Genomic DNA, 21,120 nt, shown 5'->3' with positions numbered 1-21,120 from the left:
TTAATTTACAAATTAAAATTTATAATTCAAAAATTTTATTCATTGATTTATCATAATTTACTTTTTTTTAAATTAAATTAAAATTGCAAGTGTCAATGACTAGGCCAGTGTCAATAACTGGGTTTTTTACCTCAATAAGAAATTATTAAACTTAGTATTATAAAAATAAAGTCTACAGACATGCTAGAAAAGTAACTATGCGGGCTAAAATTTTACGGAGCTCAAGAAATTTTAGTACTGCTAAAAGTATATAAATACAATATAAATTGAAATTAAAACTACATTAAGAATATAAATAGATACAGAAGTAATATTGTAATCCAATTTAAGTGATTATTCTAAAGTACGTAAATAATATGCTCAATTATTAAATTAAAAACATAAATAATCATTTGTGAAATATATTGATTATTAATTATTTTTATTTTTATTTAATAGCTCGTTATCACATAATATCACTCAATTAAATAGTTAGTATGTCAATGCAATGTGTAGATACTACAAATGCTGGTAACATTTTCAGTACTTTTATATTGACAATGGAAAGTATCGAGGTATTAAAAATTAATAAATAACTACTCCGCATTGTTAAATTTTAGAAATAATAATAATTATATTATAGCAGTGGCTATTTTTGCAATTGACCTCGGTGAAGCTATTGTATATATGCATCAGACATCGAGAAAGCATTAGGACGATTCATATAGCTTCTTTAAGTTTTTGCAACGTCAAGACCGACGTCATTAATTTTTATCTTATTAATTTTACATTTAGTATATAACCAAGGTGTTTTAGGCATCGTTTTCAAAAAAACACAATTATAATGATAATATTTCAAGCAATAATCACAGTATATAACTCTTAAACGACTGCTCATCAGAAAAGATTCATTACAACAGTTACAATGGCCGACATTGCTATTTTTTTATCTTCTACAGATTGTATAAGTGTTTGAAAACTTTCTTCATCAAAATAACATTCGAGAATATTTAAATTAACCGATTTATTCATGAAACGATCTTCAAGCTTCTTACTTGTACAAACTTTAGAGATGTCTTCAGATTTAATAATATACTCGTTTCTCAGTACGTTATCAACCATTTTTGAGGTAATTGCAACCAATTTAATAAGTCAATAGCTTGTAAATAATTACTTTTCAGAACAAAAGGCATTACTTGACGATTAGTTTTTTTAAGTCCTATCGTATTTAATGTGGCTCCTTTCGGACGACCACGAACATTCACTTTCACAGGTTCATCAAGTTCAGAAACTGTACAACTTTTATCAAACTCTATTATTTGTCCGAATTTAGTATTCTTCTTGACTTTGTTTTCATTAGTAGTAGCTGCAGATTCAACTTTTTTTTCATATACATTTATTTCAATTAATTGTCTCCAATAATTATCTATAGTTCTTAAAGTTTCTAATTTAAAGTTCCAATTTTCTGCTAACCAATAATTTGACGAATTGTAAATTTTGTCGGTCAAAGTTGTGATTATTTTTCTTTTATCAAAGACTGATACAACTTTTTTTTCTAATACTGTCGTTTCTTGAACACTATTTTCATTAATTCTTAAAGCGGTTTTATCTACTTGAACTATTGTGACATCCGATCCTTTTCCAAAAAAAAATTAATATCATTCAGAACTTTTAATTTATTTTCAAAATATTGACCACAACTTAAGCTCATGGTATGTTTTAAATCATTTATTATGTATTTACATTGTTTTTGCAATTCTATTTTATCGAAATTTTGTTGAGGCAAATTAACTTTTGAAACTTGTGTTTGTTTAACTTTCATGATGGATTTTTGGTTTAAATTTCGAAAAGATCTTTGGTGTTGTCGATAATAATTTTTCGACCATCTTACAGAACATAAATCTTCAGAAAATAATGATAAACCATAATGCTTTCTAATTGAAAAAATGTGTCGACAAGGTAAAGATAATGTTAACCAATGGAGGCATTCACAACTTTTTAAAGTGGTAGTAATCTGAAGTGATTTATAATTTATCTGATAATTTTCTTCTATATTCTCAGGATTAATAACATTTTCCTCAAATTTTTCATTCCAAAAAGTTACGTAATCATGATGTTCAAGCTCAGTCTTCACGTTATTATTATTATGAAGAATGTGGACATCAGCACCTACAAAAAATAAGATCAAATTTTAAAATACAATCGCAAAAAAACTTGTATGAAATAATGGTGACTGGTATTAATGAGCTATTAGAAAATATCCGCTGAAGAAATCAACGTTGAAAGCATTACCTTTACGTTTCAATATTTTTTCAACAACTTGTAGATCGTTAGTTTTCAACTCTCTATTTTTTCTGTGAATATTTGATAGATCTTTTGTTCGAATTTTCACACCCTTTTCTTTCGTGATTTTATTTTGCAAAAGTTTTTTAGAGCATTTCAAATCCATGGAATTTACGGCCATTTGATTTATTCCTGGAGACAAACGTCTATTTTCAGGTATGTCATCAATAAAAGCCTTAAATTGAAAAGAAAAATAATGTTGTAAAATTTTTTTTGACTTCTTTTTACATAACTTAGATTTATTTAATTATAAAATATTTATTTAAACATAAAATATAAAATCGTGAGGAAATACCTCGAAATGTTAATATTCAAAGCTTAAATTTTTAATTTATTATTTAACAATGTAGTTTAAAAAATACGTCGATGAGTTCTGAAAGTTTTTCTGTAAAAAATTAATACCGATTTTATACATAAGAGAAATGTCATTAGGTTCCAATCTTCGAATGAAGAAAGTTTAATAATTGGCAGATTACAATCTTTTTTATCTATGAAAATGAAAACGTTACCTACAAATTTAATTTCATATTTGGAAATAATGATATCGCATGACAAATGCCAAAAAGGGGTGTTAAAGAAGTTACATAGGGTTTTGTGCCAAAAGGGCATATAAAATAATTTATGTTTTAATACAAAACATTTTCCAATAAGCTCTCCAAATAAAGCTAGATCAAAATAATACCGAAGAATTTGAAAATTAACCGTGCAGAGAAGATACACGATTGAGTTACATAGAATAATATCGTATAAGAATTTTATACGCCCTTTAGGCTACATATCACAAAATTTTTAAAGCCAAAATAGCTTATACTTTGAAACATACCCCCTTTTGGCTTTTGAATTTATAATTCAGTTTTGAGTTTAGAAAATGTCAACAGTGATTGACGAAAAAAAATTTTTTTATATGCTTTTTTAGCATTTATCACATCTAACGTACTTCATACGATTATAATTAATTTTGGCACGGTACATTTCTTTGTGGAAGTTAGTGGCATTAGAAACAAGCAAATATAAATAACAGTTAGTTCGCTACAGCATTTGATTAATACAAATAGAATTGACTCTTTTAGTGATACATACACTGATAGAAGGGTTTCTTAGTATTTAAGAAATATTTTTTAAATACTAAGAAATGATTTCTAATATACAAAAACATTTTCTTAAATGCTAAGAAATCCTTTTATCAGTGTATAAAGATGTACAAAAATAATTCAAATTAAAAAAAAATGTGTTTTTGTCTGAGATATACTTTTAAATCATATTTATATTTTTATAATTGTTAATTTTTTTAGCAGTAAATTACCGGAGCAATAAAACCATAAATGTACCAATTTTTTAGCTTTATGTACTTAACATAGCATTTCAATAAAAAATAATAATAAATCATTTACTATTTTCCAATAAATCACATATATACTTTTGTCGATCGAAAGATCTATGATGAGTTTTAATGATGATGAGTTAAGAATTAACAGTTATACATTTTAAATTAAAAAAGTCGTCAAGAAATAAAAGATTATTTATTAGATTTTTATGGAATACACCATATAAATATAATATTTACCTTACTGTCTTCGTGATAGTTGTGTTTTAAGTTAACTTCTTTAATTTCCAGAAAATCTTTATTTTTTGTAATGTGTGCGTAGATGAAAGATTGACATCCCATTTTGAATGATCTGTATGGAAAATCGTGAGAAATGAATATTAATACAATTATTTGTGGCCAATTAGTGACAATTAATTAAAACTACAAGAGAAAATATAAGGTGAACCCAAAAGTACGTGAAATACTCATGAAACTTTATCGAACGAGAGAACGAAGTCATAGAGCTTTAAAGTCACTATTTGAGCATGTAACTAAGTATCTGTTAATCCTATATTTACCTTGTATTCCGTAGCTTATCTTTTTTTTTCAGAATGATTTGGCTCACCAAATTTACAAGCATACTTAATGTATGTGTATATTAAATTAGTATTATGCAACTTCTGGTCATTACAATCTTCTATTCTACTATCTCGCGTAATATACACTTCTTTTTCTTCTTCTTTCTGAAATTTTGCTATAAAAGCTTCTAATGATTGGTAACTGTCAAATTTAGAACCGATCAATTTTTTACTTTTACCATCAACCTTTGGCTTTTTTACTTCTATATTTACAACTGAAGATAGCTATAAATAATGGATAAACAAATTTCGAATAAATTTTATCACAAAAAAACAAAAATATGCTAAATACAATAAATATTATTGTATTACCTCTACACTTTTACAATTATGACTATCACTCCAATGGTCAATTTCTAATTGATTATTTATTATGTGAACTGTGAATCCTGCCGGACATTTAGTTCCTTGGATGTAACTATAAAGAAAAAGTAATGATTAATGATCAATTAACATAGAATTATACAAAAAAAAATTTGATAGCATTGAATAAAAAAGTTTATATATTCAATATAAATAAACTGTAAGTACATGAAAAATTTTTTAATAATCATTATAGCTCGCTGAAGCATATAAATAAATTTATAAATTTATAAAAATTTTCTCTATAAAAATAATTGTCAAAGTTTCTCTAAAAAATAATGCAATCTGAAGAAATCGGTATGATTTCTTTAATTAAATTTTTTAGGATTTATAATTGATTCAAAGAACACGTGTTTAAGCAAGATTCTTGTTGCAGAGCCTTGCGCAAAACCCTTAGCTTTTAGTATATATAGCGTCTTCATCTACGTATGTCGCTTGCGCAATATCATGTCTCAAGAAACTGACTCAAGAATTGAGTATAACTTGCTCACGGTATGTTACTTTGTTGGTTTCTGAAGCACTTCTTACATCAGAAACTTGCAACAGATGCTTGCGATTCAAATCCGTCGCAAGTTTCTGCAGCAAGATTCTTAGGTAGTAAAGAATTGGACGTTAAGAATTATCGAACTTTCGAGACGTCTTGTGCAAGCCTTGCGAAAGATTTTTAAATGAGATAGTATTATAAAAATAAAATACTCTATCAGAAAGCTGAAAATTTCCTATACCAAAAAATATAATATACTGTTCATTAAAATTATTCCTGCTCAATTAAGTTGTAATGATAACACAAATTAATTAAACAACGGCAAAGTTTAAAAGAGCATAATTTCTTAATTATAATTACGTCTGAATTTAGTTTAAATCAATTGACCTAGTAGTTAGCTAACTCTATTTTTGATTTTACCAGTAGAATATTGAGATATAAAATTATTTATTTATTAGAAAACATGAACAATAAAATATTTTTAAATATATCAGTTGAAATAATAATAGAATTTATAATCTATATAATAAATAAAAAAATAAGTTTTGAAAGCAATAGGTACATCACGTGACACATTCTAAAATAACGTACTACAGCAGTTAGATAGGGTTTTGTACCAAAGCAGCGTACCTCAGGATAAACGCCCTTTTAGCTCTAGGAAAATTTTTCTTAAAACCCAAAGAGGTCATGAGAAAAATTACGTTTTTTATTATAAAAGATGAAAATAAAACAACATCAATGGAGCAATACCAGAATAAATATTATAAAAATGCAAAATTGAACTGTAGAAAGGGGCAAACTGAGCAACAAAAAAATTTTTGTCATAATTTTTATAAAATGGCAAAAAATTTTTTCATAATTTTTATAAAATGGCAAAAATTTCTTAAAATTTTTATTTGACACTGTTTGAAACTCTCGAAAGTTATCGCATTTTCTTCTCTTAATTGTTTCTGAAGCCATTTTGTGTTATTTAGATTGAGAAAAAAATTTACTCTTTTAAATGCTTCTAAAAAAAGAAAAGAAATTCAAACATATTTGAATAATTTAAAAAATTATTATAATGATAAAATATGATCAAACTTTACACTGATAAAAAAATCAACTTCACTCAAAAGCCAAAATCTTGAACCACGAATACCATTTTGAAGAAAATGATTTTCTTGGGTCGAGAGAATAAATTTTAGAGACAAGGAAAATTTAGTTAAATCAAGAATAATTTCTCGACTCAAGAATTTATTCTCTTGACTCAAGAAAATCATTTTCTTCAAAATGGTATTCTTGGTTTAAGATTTTGGCTCTTGAGTTAAGTTCATTTTTTTATCAGTGTATAAAATTCCGAGCTTTGGTACTCTTATGACCATGTTAAATATTACTAAGCTTAGTAAACATCGAGATTTTTTTTTTCTTCTTCACCTGAGAATATGCCCAGACAACATCCAAGTCAGAAGGATTTCTTAAAGAAGTCTTTTCAAAGACTTCCTTGAGAACTCCAAATATGACGTCTTAAAGACTTCATTTTTCGGAACTCTTAATTAAGAAGTCTTTAAGAAGTTTTGTTTTAAGTTCTATAAGACATCACAGACATGAGCTCTTTAAGAGTTCTTTTTTTCTGACTACGTAAGACATCAAGAATAGGAGCTCTTGAATAGGTTTTTTTTCTGATTTTGTACGTCGTCAAAATATGGAACTTAGAAAAATTTTTTTCACGTTATTGAAGAATTTTTAAAATGATAGAAAAATAAAAATAATCGCATTCGAGTGAACTCATTTCGCTGTGTATTTATTTTTGTATCATAAAAATATTATCATAAATAACAAAACGTTCAGTAATTCTACTTATTAAAAATTAAATCGAAAGGTATTTTTTTTTATTTTTGGGTAGAAAAGTTGATATTAAGTTTTTTATCGTTGCTATAAGTCGTTTATAATCTTATGTGAACATAAGAGCTTATGTAGAAAAAAAAAATTTACTATCTCGTTAGGAGCAGCTATAGCCAAGACAGGCCAGGGGACACCACATCACTGAAGTTAGGCAGCATTAGTCATGGTAAATACTTGGATGGGTGACCGCTAGTAAATTCATTTTCTAAGCTGCGAGCGATACCATTTTTTTTTTACTTCGAAGAAAATATATTTTAATGTACTTGATTATCCTCAATTTAATCTTTTTTTTAATATTAATTAGAATTAAAACCTGAAAATCACCCTCTATGAACTATTTTTTTCTGGAGTCAGAAAGGGCTCTTAATTCTAACTTCTTTAAGAACTCTTTTTTTGAAGTCAGAAAAAAGAGCTCTTTAAGAACTCTCTCTAAGTCTTGATTCACTCTTTAAGTGGCGCATTCGACGTCCTCAAAACGTCTTGGAGACCTCATTTTGATCAAAATTCTGACGTCTAAATCTTAAATAAGAGTTCTTTCAGAACTGTAACAGACGTCATATTGCTATCTGGGAAATGGACTTGTAAAAATTTAAATAAATTAAAAATGCCATTTTTTCAAAATAATTTTTTTGTTAAATAAAATTAAAAAATTGTCAAGCGACAGCTAACTTTAATCTCATAACTTTAATGTCATATTTTTCACTTGATTTAGGTCGATTTTTTTTTTTTTCAGTGCATTAATTATTTAACTTCTACACAAAATAAAAGGACCGGTCTATTTTTTTTTTGTTTTTAAGTTAATAATTCCTCAATTAAAAAAAGTTATTAAGTGAAGAAATAAAGATAACACAAATACTTTGATAAGTTTAATGGTTTATCTAATTAACTGTGGCTTTTTTATTGTTCAGTCCGGTAGTATTTTATAAAATCATTAATTCGAGTTATCGGTGACATGTATGATATAGGTAATTCGATTTAATTGCCATTGTTCTTTATTCTTATAATTTATCCGAATAGAAACAATAATAATAAATGATATGATAGCATGATAATTGCTATTATCAATTTATAGAATAAATTTTCCTTATAAAAAATTACATATTCTTCCTTGTCTTAATTATTTTAGGTAATAAATTGCTCATTCCCTCCTTTGCCGGGAAAAAATTTGAAAACATTTAATTTAAAAAAATATTTAATAAAATACACCTTTCATTATATATTATTCTGTTTGATGTGTTTTAATCATCAATGTGATGATTAAAATGACCTTGCTGTTGCTTCCCGAAAAATTAATCTTTGTTGCTCAAGAATCTTTTGGTATAAATTTTTCAGTAAAACAATCCGATAAGATAAAACACGAGCATGACACATAATATCACTATTTTTTTTAAATAAAAATAAAAAGTAAAAACAGCTCGTTGATTCGTTGAAATAAATGAATCATTTGTTTAAAAATAAAAGTTGAATACGTGTTCAAGTTTTGTGATTAGAAATAAAAACGTATATTCGACTAATCGCTTCACACTTGAGTGTTATTGCTTTAAAGTCGTGTCTGTTAATTTGAAAACAACGTTTTACAATGTTTCGTTTAATAATTTTTAGCATTGTTATCAGTTTGATATTTATATCGGTAAGTTTTCTTGAATTTATTTTTTTATATTCTTTCATAGTTATTTTTTTTTTTCTAAAAATATTTCATACAAATCATTCATTTCTTCTTAATGCGGCATTTTTTATTTTCATTTATAAAACTATGTTAGTATTAATAAAATAATTAAACAATTTAGGTGACGGCTCTACCACCATATCAAGTGTATCCAGTAGAATTGGAATTGGTCAATGAAGAACCGGAAGAAATTTCTGTTGTGAATTTAGATGATGGAGATTACGTTCAAAATTTAATAATTCAATTGACGGATTGTAACTTGGAAAATAAAACGCATGCTTTTGAGGAGCTTCGTACGAAATTAGAAAATCTCTATAAAGAAACATTAGTTGCTCGTGGTTTACCTAATTGGGTTCCTGGCCATCTTCAAGCCCTAAGAGTCTATAGAATGGTATGTCTCATCATTGTCGCTTTAGTTTTCTAATTTCCAAATAAATAAATGGTTTTTTTTTTTTTATTTTCTTCGCAGGAAAAGTGTCCACCGAAGATCTGAAAATAATTTTGTCTTTAAAAGTATTTTATGTATTTTTATGTCTAAAAATTCTACCTGCTATTTACTTGATAATACAAAACAGTGAATAATTGTGTTCACGTTTTTAGCTTCTGGAAATAAAACATTTTATTCAACTTTCAATTTATTACTCTAAGAAGATAGTAAATTTTAATTACGTTAACCATTCATAAAGCAATGATGAATCAATATGTATTTTGAAACTTAGTAGTACTATATTAAATTTTAACTTCAAAAGTAAAAATAGTTACAAAAATTTATCAAACACTTTGACCGTTGATCTTTATTTTTAACGTTAACCGATCAATTCAGTTCGGTTGACGCATGAATTGCGGGAAACTCCGGATAAGATAATATTTGAGATGTATAAATATATTAGACAAGTTACCGCATGTCAATGATTTAGAGGAATTAGTTTCTGAAAATAATGATACTGTAAGTTTTTCTGATATTCTTTATTTTTTTAATTAAAAATTCAATTTATTTGTTATTTCATTAACTCATAAGTAAAGTGGTGAGAATTTGGAAATTTTTAATAAAGTTTTAGAATCAATTAAAAAGATGACACAGATTCAATAAGATTTTAGAGAAAAATTCTAAATAAATTTGATAAGCTATTTAAATTTAACAGAAAAAATTAATAAAGTGTAAGAGCTATATAAAAATTTGTATACCAATTTGTACTACTTATTTGTTAATTACATTCAATAAAAAAAATTAACGAAAACATTTTTATTTATATATAATTAATGGCTTTACTTAAATATACAATTTACTTGTACTGTCAAAGTTGTTATTAACTTCTGTAATAATTAATTGCCTTAATTAAGTTATTATTATTGCATTTGTTAATTTCAATTTAATTAATTACTTTGATTTTATCTATTAAGTTCTCAATCATGAAGAGTTAAAAAAATATCACGGAAATCCGTGACCTTAATTCTGATTCAATTTATTAATTATCATGGTAATAATTCAATAACTTTAAATGTTTAATGAAAGTTTTTACATAAACATAAAAAATAATTTTTCATTATAATCTAGAATATTTGGATTTTACAACCTGTCGTTAATTTAATCACTTTTAAATTGTCTGCATTCCCCGGATTCTTGATTATTCAAAGACATATGATTTTAAGTCAACTCAAGTTAGTTACTCAAGTTAGATCCATGAGTTCCGTGTAAGTTTGGCTTTCGGAAAAATTGTAATCAATTTTTCTGAAGATCAATGTACTTAAACAAAACTACTTGCTACATTTATTCCACTATTTTGTGAAAAAAAAATTATTTTACACCCTTTAAAAATTATTAAGAGTTTTTGCGCCTTAAATTTTTTTAATACTGTATAATAATTAAATTATTTGAAAAATTTTTTTTCAAGATTCAACATTCACTATGAAATCATCTATGCATCGTAATTACCAATTATTTTCGAGATATAATGGGAAAATTTTAGTCTGTTTATTTATAAATTTTTTGTTGTTCAGTCCAAAATTTGGTTTAGGAAAACCATCCAGCTGTCCTCTTCAATCAAATGTAAGTTAAGTAGAGTATATAAAAACCTTTGAGACAATTAACAATCAATTATGATTTTTCTAACAATTCTTGCAGGGAAAATGTATTGATTCAAAAATGATCAGACTAGGAATTTTTTTGTTAATAATAATAGTTCATCAAACAATCAACTAAATTGGAAAGAACCCAGACAACATCCAAGTCAGAAGGATTTCTTAAAGATGTCTTTTCAAAAACTTCCTTGAGAACTCCAAATGTGACGTCTTAAAGACCTCATTTTTCGGAACTCTTAATTAAGAAGTCTTTAAGAAGGTTTTTTTTAAGTTCTATAAGACATCACAGATATGAGCTCTTTGAGAAGTCTTTTTTCCGACTTCGTAAGCAGTCAAAAAAATGAGCTGTTTAAGAAGTCTTTTTTTTCGACTTTCCAAGACATTAAAAATATGAGCTCGTTAAGAGTTCTTTTTTTCTGACTTCGTAAGACATCAAGAATAGGAGCTCTTGAATAGGTTTTTTTTCTGATTATGTACGTCGTCAAAATATGGAACAGAAAAATTTTTTTCACGTTATTGAAGAATTTTTAAAATGATAGAAAAATAAAAATAATCGCATTCGAGTGAACTCATTTCGCTGTGTATTTATTTTTGTATTATAAAAATATTATCATAAATAACAAAACGTTCAGTAATTCTACTTATTAAAAATTAAATCATTATCGATAATTAAATCGAAAGGTAATTTTTTTTATTTTTGGGTAGAAAAGTTGATATCAAGTTTTTTATCGTTGCTATAAGTCGTTTATAATCTTATGTGAACATAAGAGCTTATGTAGAAAAAAATTTACTATCTCATTAGGAGCAGCTATAGCCAAGGCAGACCAGAGGACACCACATCACTGAAGTTAAGCAGCATTAGTCATGGTAAATACTTGGATGGGTGACCGCTAGTAAATTCATATTCTAAGCTGCGAGCGATAGCATTTTTTTTTTTACTTCGAAGAAAATATATTTTAATATACTTGATTATTCTCAATTTAAGCTCTTTTTATTATTAATTAGAATTAAAACCTGAAAATCACCCTCTATGAACTATTTTTTCTGGAGTCAGAAAGGGCTCTTAATTCTGACTTCTTTAAGAACTCTTTTTTTGAAGTCAGAAAAAGAGCTCTTTAAGAACTCTCTCTATGAAGTCCTGATTCACTCTTTAGGTGGCGCATTGGACGTCCTCGAAACGTCTTGGAGACCTCATTTTGATCAAAATTCTGACGTCTAAATCTTAAATAAGAGTTCTTTAAGAACTGTAAAAGACGTCATATTGCTATCTGGGTGTTTGCGAAGTGATTGGATTAAAAAATTTTTTTCTTCGCAATCTCTTTGCAAACATATTTTCGGTTTAAAAGGCCGTATAATTTGAGATATACGCCAATTTGGCGTTTGGCACTTGATGCTTTTCCTGGATTACACACATATATAAGCCTAAAAAGGGAATTCTCGATTACGGTTTTTGTTATACTTACTCTCGCCTCCGTTTCCTATTTTGAGGTAGAGGCTCGGGTTCTTTAGAATGAATACACTTGTATTGTAGTCTCCTGAATATTAGTTCTGGTTTGGTCGTTTTTTTTGTAGGTGAATTTTTCAAATAATTGAAAGAGAACCTCCAAAATTTGTACGCTGTTTTTTCTTCATAAGACTTAATAGCTGAAATTAAATCATCTCCAGAGTGGAATCGCTTGTGCAAGCATAAATCCTGTATTTACGAAATTAAAATGATAATTATAGTGATACTGAAAATAATGGACATTTGAAAATTTTTAGATTTTTTTTCACAGATTTTGTAAAAAAAAATATAAAAAATTTCACATGTAAAAATTTATAGAAACTGTAGTTTTTCATAAAGAATTTTTTTCTTGATTCATTTCTTAAATTAAACCAAAAATTTGATAAATGTCAGCTGATTTTGGTATAAAAACATAAATGATACGAAAATAACTTTTAGAGTTTTTATAACAAATAAACTGTTCTAAAAGGATAGATTTTTAAAACTTTGCACTTACAACTTTTTCTAATTTCTATGTGAGGAATTTTTTGACTAAATTTTTTCATAGTATTATAACTTCTACATAAATTTAGAAAATTGTTAGAAGTCAATTAATTTCAACATGACCAAACGCCACAGATATTATATTTCGAATGGTGTTTTTTTTTTAATGACAGATTAGTGACTACTCTCAAATTAATTTTGGTCAACTAATGTTTATCAAAAATAATTTAGTTATTTAAGAAATGACCATAATTATTTATTTTTATTATAAAGTAGTGATTATTTATAACATCGTCTTACATTAACAGTTGGAACTGCATCCATTTGTTTATCATAATTCCGAGATTGATGATCTTATTTATTTAATTGCGCTGTATTGGTTGATGATTCACTTTTTTCCGTCATTACTTAATGTACATAATAAAACTTGCAGAATATTTGTAAAAAAATTAAGTAGCTTTAAATGCTAATAATTTGGGAGAAAAACAGAAGAACAGAGGTGGGAAAAGAGGGGGTATAAGGTATTTTCCACCAAGCGTAATTGGAAACGTTCAACAAAAGTTCCCAACCTGTCGTATGTTATATCCTAAAATATCATAGGTGTCGTTGTCGATGCATTACGCGGTAATTAATTTAAATTCAAATTACTTAACTCTATTTAAATATAAATATAAAATAAGTCTTTTATCTTGAAATCTCGAAAACCGTTGCAACTCATAAATTTAGTTTAAACGCTCTCTCAAAACATACAATAAACAAAACCATTTACTAAAACTTCTCAGAAACACAAAAAGTACTTAAATAAAATGCACACGTGTTACTTAACAACTAGACCTTTGTGAAAACTCATAAAAAGGAAAAAAAGTGTCTAACATTTTTCAAGGGTTTTCCTAGTTAAAATTATTCTAGCTAAATATTCTCAAGAGGTCATAAATTATAAGATATAATAAATACGAAATAGAAAGCATAAAGCCTTAAAACAACTAACACTGAGACCATTTGTTAGATAAATAAACAATACTTTTAGAATATCTTATAACTATTAAATAATATTAATGTTTTAGTTTAAATAAAGAATAGTTTTCATATGGATTAATAAACAAATAATGATAGATTCATATTAATATTAATATGATGTATATAAATATATATAGATATATTTGTATCGACATGGGTTTTTCTGTGGTTTCCCCATGTCACTGTTCTTAGAGCCTAAAGAAAGGTGAGGAACAGGGCAAATGCGATAGAAAAGACACAAGTCGGACCACAGCCGCAACACTAAAAATATATAAAGAAATATTATAATCTAACTTTGTTAATATTTAATAAGCAATAATACATGCAATTATAATACTATAATAATAATAGTAAAATACTGACTAAGAATAATATTATAATAAATAATAAGGGTAGAAATAATTAGTTAAACACCAAAAGTAATAACTATTGTAACTAACAAATATAAGAATCTAAGTATAAGAATAATATAAAATAGCATGACAGCCCTCACACATGTCCGTGTGTGGGTACCTAGCTAGTATACAGTAAACCTACATATAAAAGTTATAAGCATTAGTGTGTATTCGAATATATGTTATTGTATGCGTACTGTAAACGTTAAATGAAGACATGTATATGTTAAGTGTATTGGTGTGAACCAGAGAGGGAGGAAGTGAAACTGGAAAACTCGGACCTAAAACCAAGACTCCTTGTAACGACACTTCTCCCTGAGAGCTGTAACCGAGCACTTGCTGTAGCTGAAACCACTCAATAAAATCAAGCTCTCTGATAATTATTATTTATCATTTAAAACAGTCCCCCTAACTAAAGTTTTCCCCTTTTCTTAATTTAATCTAACAAATCCCATTATCAAAAACTGAATTAATAAACAACAATAAATTTAAATTGATCCCGCGTGACTACAACTCACACCTCAGTCCAGAAGAGGCGTTACGAGCAATCTAGTGACCTCACTGGACGTAACACGTAAGGAAACAGTAACTTATCTAGTAATGATTGTGTTTCAAGTTTGTGATTCAAGTTTCGGCCGTAGATTTCCGTCAATTTGCTTACAACTGTTGTCATGTAAAAAATTACCGCTAACTCGATGTCAAGTTAACCGTAACTACTAGAAGCCAACTACTTACTGAGAAAGCGCTGGCTATCAGGGACATTTTGAAGGGACCGATGAATTATGGTTGTTATAGCCGATGGTCATTATGATCAATATCTGTTATTAATAATCAAAAACGTTCTTATTACATTCAAAAATGCATTACAACTATTTATTTAACTAAAATTACATTATAATATAATCTTACAATTAATGATGTCAACTGATACTTATATTCATAAAAAAATTACTTCAAAAAATATGTCATTTTAATTTGCTTAATGCACTGAAACTGTACGCAGTAACTTTGAATTTGTTCATACATTTTATGCAATATTCCATTGTTATTGCTTAAACAATTCTTCTTTGTCAAGCACAAATTTTTGCAAAACAGTAATAACAGTTAGTGCTTCACTGGCCGTTGGTATTACAAATATAACTAGTTATTCCATATATAATAGCTAAATTTGTCATTAAAGACAAACTTGGGAACTGGGGGAAATAAAGGATAAAGGGGGAAGGGGAGGTCCTTTACTCAGTAGGAATTTTCGGTAACCGAAAAAATAAAAGCATTAAAATAAAATGATTTAAATATTTATTTCGAATTTAAAATTTAATTAATTTTAGTTAAATAATTTATTGAATATTTTGTTAGAATTCCCGCTCTCGTAACAGACAGCGCTCTAATAACAGGTAGCGACACCTGCTGAATGCACTAACATCACAGCATGCATAAGTCAATGACTACACTTGTACATCGGAACACACCCTACGCTGACTAGCCAGCTCTACTTGTACCTGCCCATTACATTGGAAGGGTACAACCCTATGGAATCGATCAAAACCTACCTTAAGTTCCGCAAGTTGTTTTTTTTTGCTCTTGTCAACACGACCTACGAAAAATTAAGACATAACTAGAAAACTCTACTCAAGAGAGATTTCACTGCAGTGAATTGATGAAATTTTGGTTCATCTTAATACTTTAATAAGCTTGTAATTATCAATCGTTAATTTGCTCATAATTTTGGGTGTATGTACATCAACAGATCAGAAGATCAGATTCACGTCAACATGCCATTAGCGTAAAGTAGCCGTTGAGACATCATCTATAGGTAGTGATATTTATCTATAGGTAGAGTTACTTTGAAAAAACAATAATAATATTGATTCTTTGCAGTAGTTGTAAGTGTTCCGTCATATAATATCATTGTAGGCTTTTGAAATATGGCGGACTGTGAGGGTATGTAGTGATTTGAATTTTTATTTACAAATAATTATTTGGGAAACTGAAATAATTTTAGTCCATGAATGATATATTAAACTGAATTTTGAGTCAACAAACTTAAATATTTGATCTTTTTTTTTCGCTGTTCTGTCTCGCATAAATAGTTTTTTTTTTTTTTTAAATCTTTTCACAGAAATTATCATTAATTTATTGACTTCTTTTTTTTTTTTTTTTTTTCAGACAATACAAATGACAATTGCCGATCTCAAGAAACAATTGTAATGAAATTAAATACTCCTGCTGAATCTAATAAAAATTCTTCCTATGGTAAATATTTATTCTTGCTTGATTTCAATTGATATTGAAATGTAAGTTTTTAAACAAAATCATAATACATCGTAATCATCATATTTATTTTTACTTTTACTATCGAAATTGATTAAACTATCACTTATAATAACAATATAGCGCTAAAAAAATTACGAAAAGGAAAATAAAGTTCTTAGAATGAAAAAAAAAAAAATTTCATGAAACTTCAAGGCTCTACATTTGAGATTTTTTGGCGAATAATTTTCTTAAATCATAGTTATCGCGAAAACCTTCAAAATGTTAGAATGACAAAATTTTTCAGTATTTTAGTTTTTTTATCCACTAACTCATAAAAATTTCTGTTAACAGAACCACAATGTCAGTTCATTTCTTCCGTTACTTGGCTTCAATTTAATTTTTAATTAAAAGAACCTGGGATTTTGCTAAAATTTATTTTTAAGTAACAATCACAAAAGTATATTTAAAAAAAGTGTTGAAAACTTATACAATATTCCTCCAACAATCTGCTATGGTTTTCTGATAAACAAATTTAATCTTGACCTTGACATTCATTTACTTTCCTAAGTTCAGTGTACTCACAATATCCCGAAACAATTTTATTTTGTTAACTTCCCGCTAAGAAAATTGAAAATTTTCTAAATTCAGCTTCCCTGAATGTTTTCGCCTATATATATATATATATATATATATATATATATATATATATATATATATATATATATATATATATATATATATATATATATATATATATATGTCTGTCTGTCTGTCTGTCTGTGTGTATGCGTGCGTGCGCGCGCGCGCGTGTGTGTGTGTGTGTGTGTGTGTATGTGTGTGTGTGACTAATGAGCTTTCTTGAAGCATGAAGTCTCAATAAGAGTAATTCCCATATGGTAATACTCATTGTATTTATGTGTCTTGTTAAGACTCAGCAAGATATTTTAAATGATATTGATCTTGGTCTTGAATTGCCATCTATAATATCGTATTCATGAGTCTTGATAAGTCAAGACGAGGACAAGACAAGACTGATATAATCTTGATCTTATGAACCGATTTAAACGCGGTTGGCACCATTCCAAAGGGCTCGACCAAACTTAGATTTGAATACAATTCGAACTGATTCGGACCGATAGATTTTGAGAAATCTCAAAAAAACTGAAAAATAAAATTTTTTTTAAAGTGGTTTTTTAGGAATAACTTTTAAACGGCGTTATCGATCGACTTCAAAAATTCATCAGCTCTAAACCTTGAAAAACCACGTCAACTGCCGATAATATTGTCAAAATCGGTTAATTCGTTTGAGATATATCGTGAACGAACGAAAACCGAAAAAAGGTTTTTTTTCGGAAGTACTCCAAAATTTTCAGTTTGATCAATCCAAACTCAAACATTTAGCTCGAGGCATAAAAAACTGCGTTGATTCTTGCGAACCGCTTAAAAATCGGTTCATTCATTCAAAAATTATTGCAGGAATTTTCTCAAATTTAATTTTCAATTGAAACGATTTTTATATATATTTTACAAAAAAAAAAATTGTCCTACACTTTTTCGTGATGTCGGCTTTTTAATGTTGTCACATTGGCCCGGTCTGTTAGTTAAACAATTCAATGAATGGAATATTGTTCTAGATATTATTTGTTAAAAATTTCTTGCTTCATAATTTTTACATGAGTTGATAGTATTAATTAAAATTTTGTTCAATACTAATATATTTTAAGTTTGTTTACCAAACTTGAAAAAACTTTTAAATAAGCCCGATAAGTAGAATTACGGTCTCAAAAAATTTTCTCTCAAGAATACATTCAAGACGAAAAAAAAAACGCCTTCTAATTTACAAAAGTCATTCTGTCATTGGCTTTCTTAAAAATAGTGCTACTCTTAAAATAAACAACTTTGAGAATTTTTATCGTTATATGTATTTTTATTAATTACTTTTATGTTATAGGTCCTATTTTAGTACAATCAAAATTTGGTAATTCTCCATGTAATGAATTCAATCAGTCTTTATCGAACTTCAGTGGTTTAAAGCCATCAATATTAAGACCATCCCAATTAAGTACGATTACTGTTGCACCTGGACCATCAACAAAATCGCCCTCAGATTGTCAGCAGAGTCAAAGTTCTACAAAAATCTCAGAAAAGACAGTATTAGAAAAAGATAATTCTAGAGATAAAAATGGTAAAAGTGCAGATGAACAAGTTGATATAGAACATAGTAATGCTGAAAATAGTAAAAAAGAGAGTGCTAAAGTTGCAGCGCCCAAATTTTTGCCTCTCACGACTAATCCTAAAGAAAACAATTCTATCTGTAATACTATAGGAACAGTAAACAATTTAACAACGAGTTTTGTTTTTGGTCAAAATATTAAAGATCGCGTGACAGTAGGAAAAAATAACGACAGTTCTGAAGTCGAAAGTAAAAAATGTACAAAAGAAGATTCAATTAAAGCGAACAAATCGGAATTACTCTTTTCCAATGTGGCTGCTGTTTGTGGTAGTACCACCAAATCTGGATTAACATTATCACAAGCTGCACATGAAGTAGAAGAAGCTAATCGAGCTAGTAAGAGAAAATACAATCAGGTTATACTATTGACAGGTGAAGAGGAAGAAGTTAATATTCTTCAAATCAATTGCAAACTTTTTACGTTCGATAAAGTAATATTATTATTTCAAGTTAAGAAATTGAAGTTAACCTAACATTTTTTTCTTGTTTATTAATCAATATATTTCTGCTATAGGGGACAGGTGGTTGGAAAGAAAGAGGACGAGGCATTCTTCGACTTAATGATCGAGATGAAGAGTCGCGACTTGTTGGACGCGCGACCGGTACTCAAAGACTTATTCTTAATACCAAAATTTGGCCAGAAATGACTGCTGAGCGTGCTGGACCCAAATCCCTTAGATTAACTGCTATGGACATTCACGGTGATATAAGAATTTTTATAGTTCAAGCGGCACCTGCAGAAGTTGATCAGCTTTATAATCTACTTTTACAACGACTTGAGCGTGCCAAAGAAAATCAACCGAAAAAATTTGCTTCTGATCATTGACGATTACCTAGATAGAACTTAAATCTGAAAATATCACAATGATTAATTTCTAAAATATAATTGCTGAAAAATTAAACCTTTTTTATTTTATAAATATGATTGATGATTTAAGGTAGTACCTCCGCGAAAAGCATTTTCCAAAAAACTAATAGAATTTTTTTTTATCGAAAGATAAATATATTAATGATCCACCACCAAAATTTCAGATCAGTTTACTGCACCGGTTCTTGAGTAATCAATTTTCGAAATTGTATTTTTTACATGTAGAGGTATAGAGAGATGGTAAAGTTAGTATGAAACTTCCGTACCACTCGAGTGATGCAAATAGATTTCATACTCACTTTACCATCTCTCTATACCTCTACATGTAAAAGATGCAATTTCGAAAATTAATTACTTAAAAACGGTACGGTGAATTGATCTGAAATTTTGGTGGTGAATTAATGACATATTTATCTTTCAGTAAAAAAAATTCTATATGTTTCTTGAAATATGCTTTTCGTAGAGGTACTACCTTAATATCTCTCACTATCACAATCACTAGCTTAGTGATTCATTAGTTTTAGTATGATCGTTTCATTTTAAAAGTCATTCATACTTTATGTATAACTTTAATTTTACTTAATAAAAACATAAAAAATAAATTTATAAACAAAGAAAAGGAAATTTAACAAAACTACTTTGATTATCTGTAAATTATCAGTCCTTGAGTTTTATTTTTTAAGAAGGAGCTCTTGCTGTCTATTCGAAATTAGGACTGATTCATATGGAAATTAATTTTTTACATTTTAAACTTTTATTGAATTTTTACATTTAATAATTTTGGATGGTATTAATAAAGAAATTTTGTAGAAATTATTTTCAAAAGCACTCATACAAACGAAAACAAACATTTCTTAATGAACTGTGAATATTCTGATTCGAAAAAAAATTCAGAAAGACCGCAATTATTATACACTGATTAAAATTTTTCTTGAATTGTGTGATTTACAAGAAATCGATTTTTATAAACAATTATGAAGTGATCATTAAAAACCTCATTCGTACTTCAAGAAAATGATTTCAAATTTTTTAATTTGCAAGAGTGATTTATTTCTATCAATAACCACTTCATGTATATTATCGTAATTAGCTTTTCCAGAAGTAGAGGAACGATCAGCAATAAAATCTCTGCATATATTCTAGAAGAAATAAGCTAAATATATAATTAATTTTTGTTGGCATCTTTATTTAATTGAAGTTTATGAATAGTCAATGGAAGGTTGTAGAGTTGTGAGCTATAAAATTATGTTTGCTCGTTAATTAAACTCGTTTTACCTTCATGTAACAATTATGGATGTTTATTTATAATGTTTCAATTATATTTAATTTAATATAAAATCAAATTTGAATAATGAATCATTTTAAATCTTTATTTTACAAATCAGGCTGAATATAAGATAGCAAACTTACATAAGCAAGTTTTTATAATAGAATTTCAATTTTCAATTAAGGAGGTCCTTTCGCCGCCAATGTAAAATAAAAAATATTAGATTATAAGTAAATTTAATTTTTTTCTAATAGTTAAGGTCGATATTTATCTAATAGTGAAGTTTAAATTATACTTTACCGGACAAATTTTTGAAAAAATAAAATTTTTAAATGTTAGTATTTGTTCAGAGTCTTACGAG

General features: G+C 27.5%; 3 protein-coding genes across 6 annotated transcripts; 2 read left to right on the top strand and 1 right to left on the bottom strand.

Moving 5' to 3' along the window:
* Positions 1-129: 129 nt before the first annotated feature.
* LOC141534877 (uncharacterized) lies at positions 130-13,396 on the bottom strand. 2 transcript variants are annotated; one of them, XM_074254486.1, is made up of 7 exons: positions 13,027-13,396; positions 12,203-12,432; positions 4,579-4,684; positions 4,207-4,491; positions 3,887-3,998; positions 2,272-2,497; positions 1,687-2,148 (listed from the first exon to the last, which is right to left on the bottom strand). In XM_074254486.1, exons 1-4 carry the CDS (start codon positions 13,048-13,050, stop codon positions 4,222-4,224), a joined length of 630 nt encoding a protein of 209 aa, XP_074110587.1. In that variant the 5' UTR covers positions 13,051-13,396; the 3' UTR covers positions 1,687-2,148; positions 2,272-2,497; positions 3,887-3,998; positions 4,207-4,221. The 2 variants fall into 2 exon arrangements, with proteins under 2 accessions (XP_074110586.1, XP_074110587.1); XM_074254485.1 differs by lacking the exons at positions 4,207-4,491; positions 4,579-4,684; positions 12,203-12,432; positions 13,027-13,396 and having other exon boundaries at positions 130-2,148; positions 3,887-3,994.
* LOC141534878 (uncharacterized) lies at positions 7,897-9,190 on the top strand. 2 transcript variants are annotated; one of them, XM_074254488.1, is made up of 3 exons: positions 7,898-8,624; positions 8,782-9,051; positions 9,130-9,190. In XM_074254488.1, exons 1-3 carry the CDS (start codon positions 8,574-8,576, stop codon positions 9,151-9,153), a joined length of 345 nt encoding a protein of 114 aa, XP_074110589.1. In that variant the 5' UTR covers positions 7,898-8,573; the 3' UTR covers positions 9,154-9,190. The 2 variants fall into 2 exon arrangements, with proteins under 2 accessions (XP_074110588.1, XP_074110589.1); XM_074254487.1 differs by having other exon boundaries at positions 7,897-8,624; positions 8,782-9,139.
* A 2,288-nt stretch (positions 13,397-15,684) lies between the features above and the next one.
* Positions 15,685-20,126, top strand: Ranbp3 (ran-binding protein 3). Of its 2 annotated transcripts, none has more exons than XM_074254334.1 (5): positions 15,685-15,951; positions 16,020-16,079; positions 16,305-16,391; positions 18,343-19,055; positions 19,139-20,126. In XM_074254334.1, exons 2-5 carry the CDS (start codon positions 16,064-16,066, stop codon positions 19,448-19,450), a joined length of 1,128 nt encoding a protein of 375 aa, XP_074110435.1. In that variant the 5' UTR covers positions 15,685-15,951; positions 16,020-16,063; the 3' UTR covers positions 19,451-20,126. The 2 variants fall into 2 exon arrangements, with proteins under 2 accessions (XP_074110435.1, XP_074110434.1); XM_074254333.1 differs by having other exon boundaries at positions 16,017-16,079.
* The last annotated feature ends 994 nt before the right edge of the window (positions 20,127-21,120 follow it).

Source organism: Cotesia typhae, unplaced genomic scaffold (assembly GCF_013202065.1).
Source record: "Cotesia typhae breed Kobodo isofemale line unplaced genomic scaffold, CoteBio_Ctyphae scaffold_13, whole genome shotgun sequence".
Lineage (NCBI taxonomy): Eukaryota > Metazoa > Arthropoda > Insecta > Hymenoptera > Braconidae > Cotesia > Cotesia typhae.
This window is presented reverse-complemented; position numbering and strand designations above follow the sequence as displayed.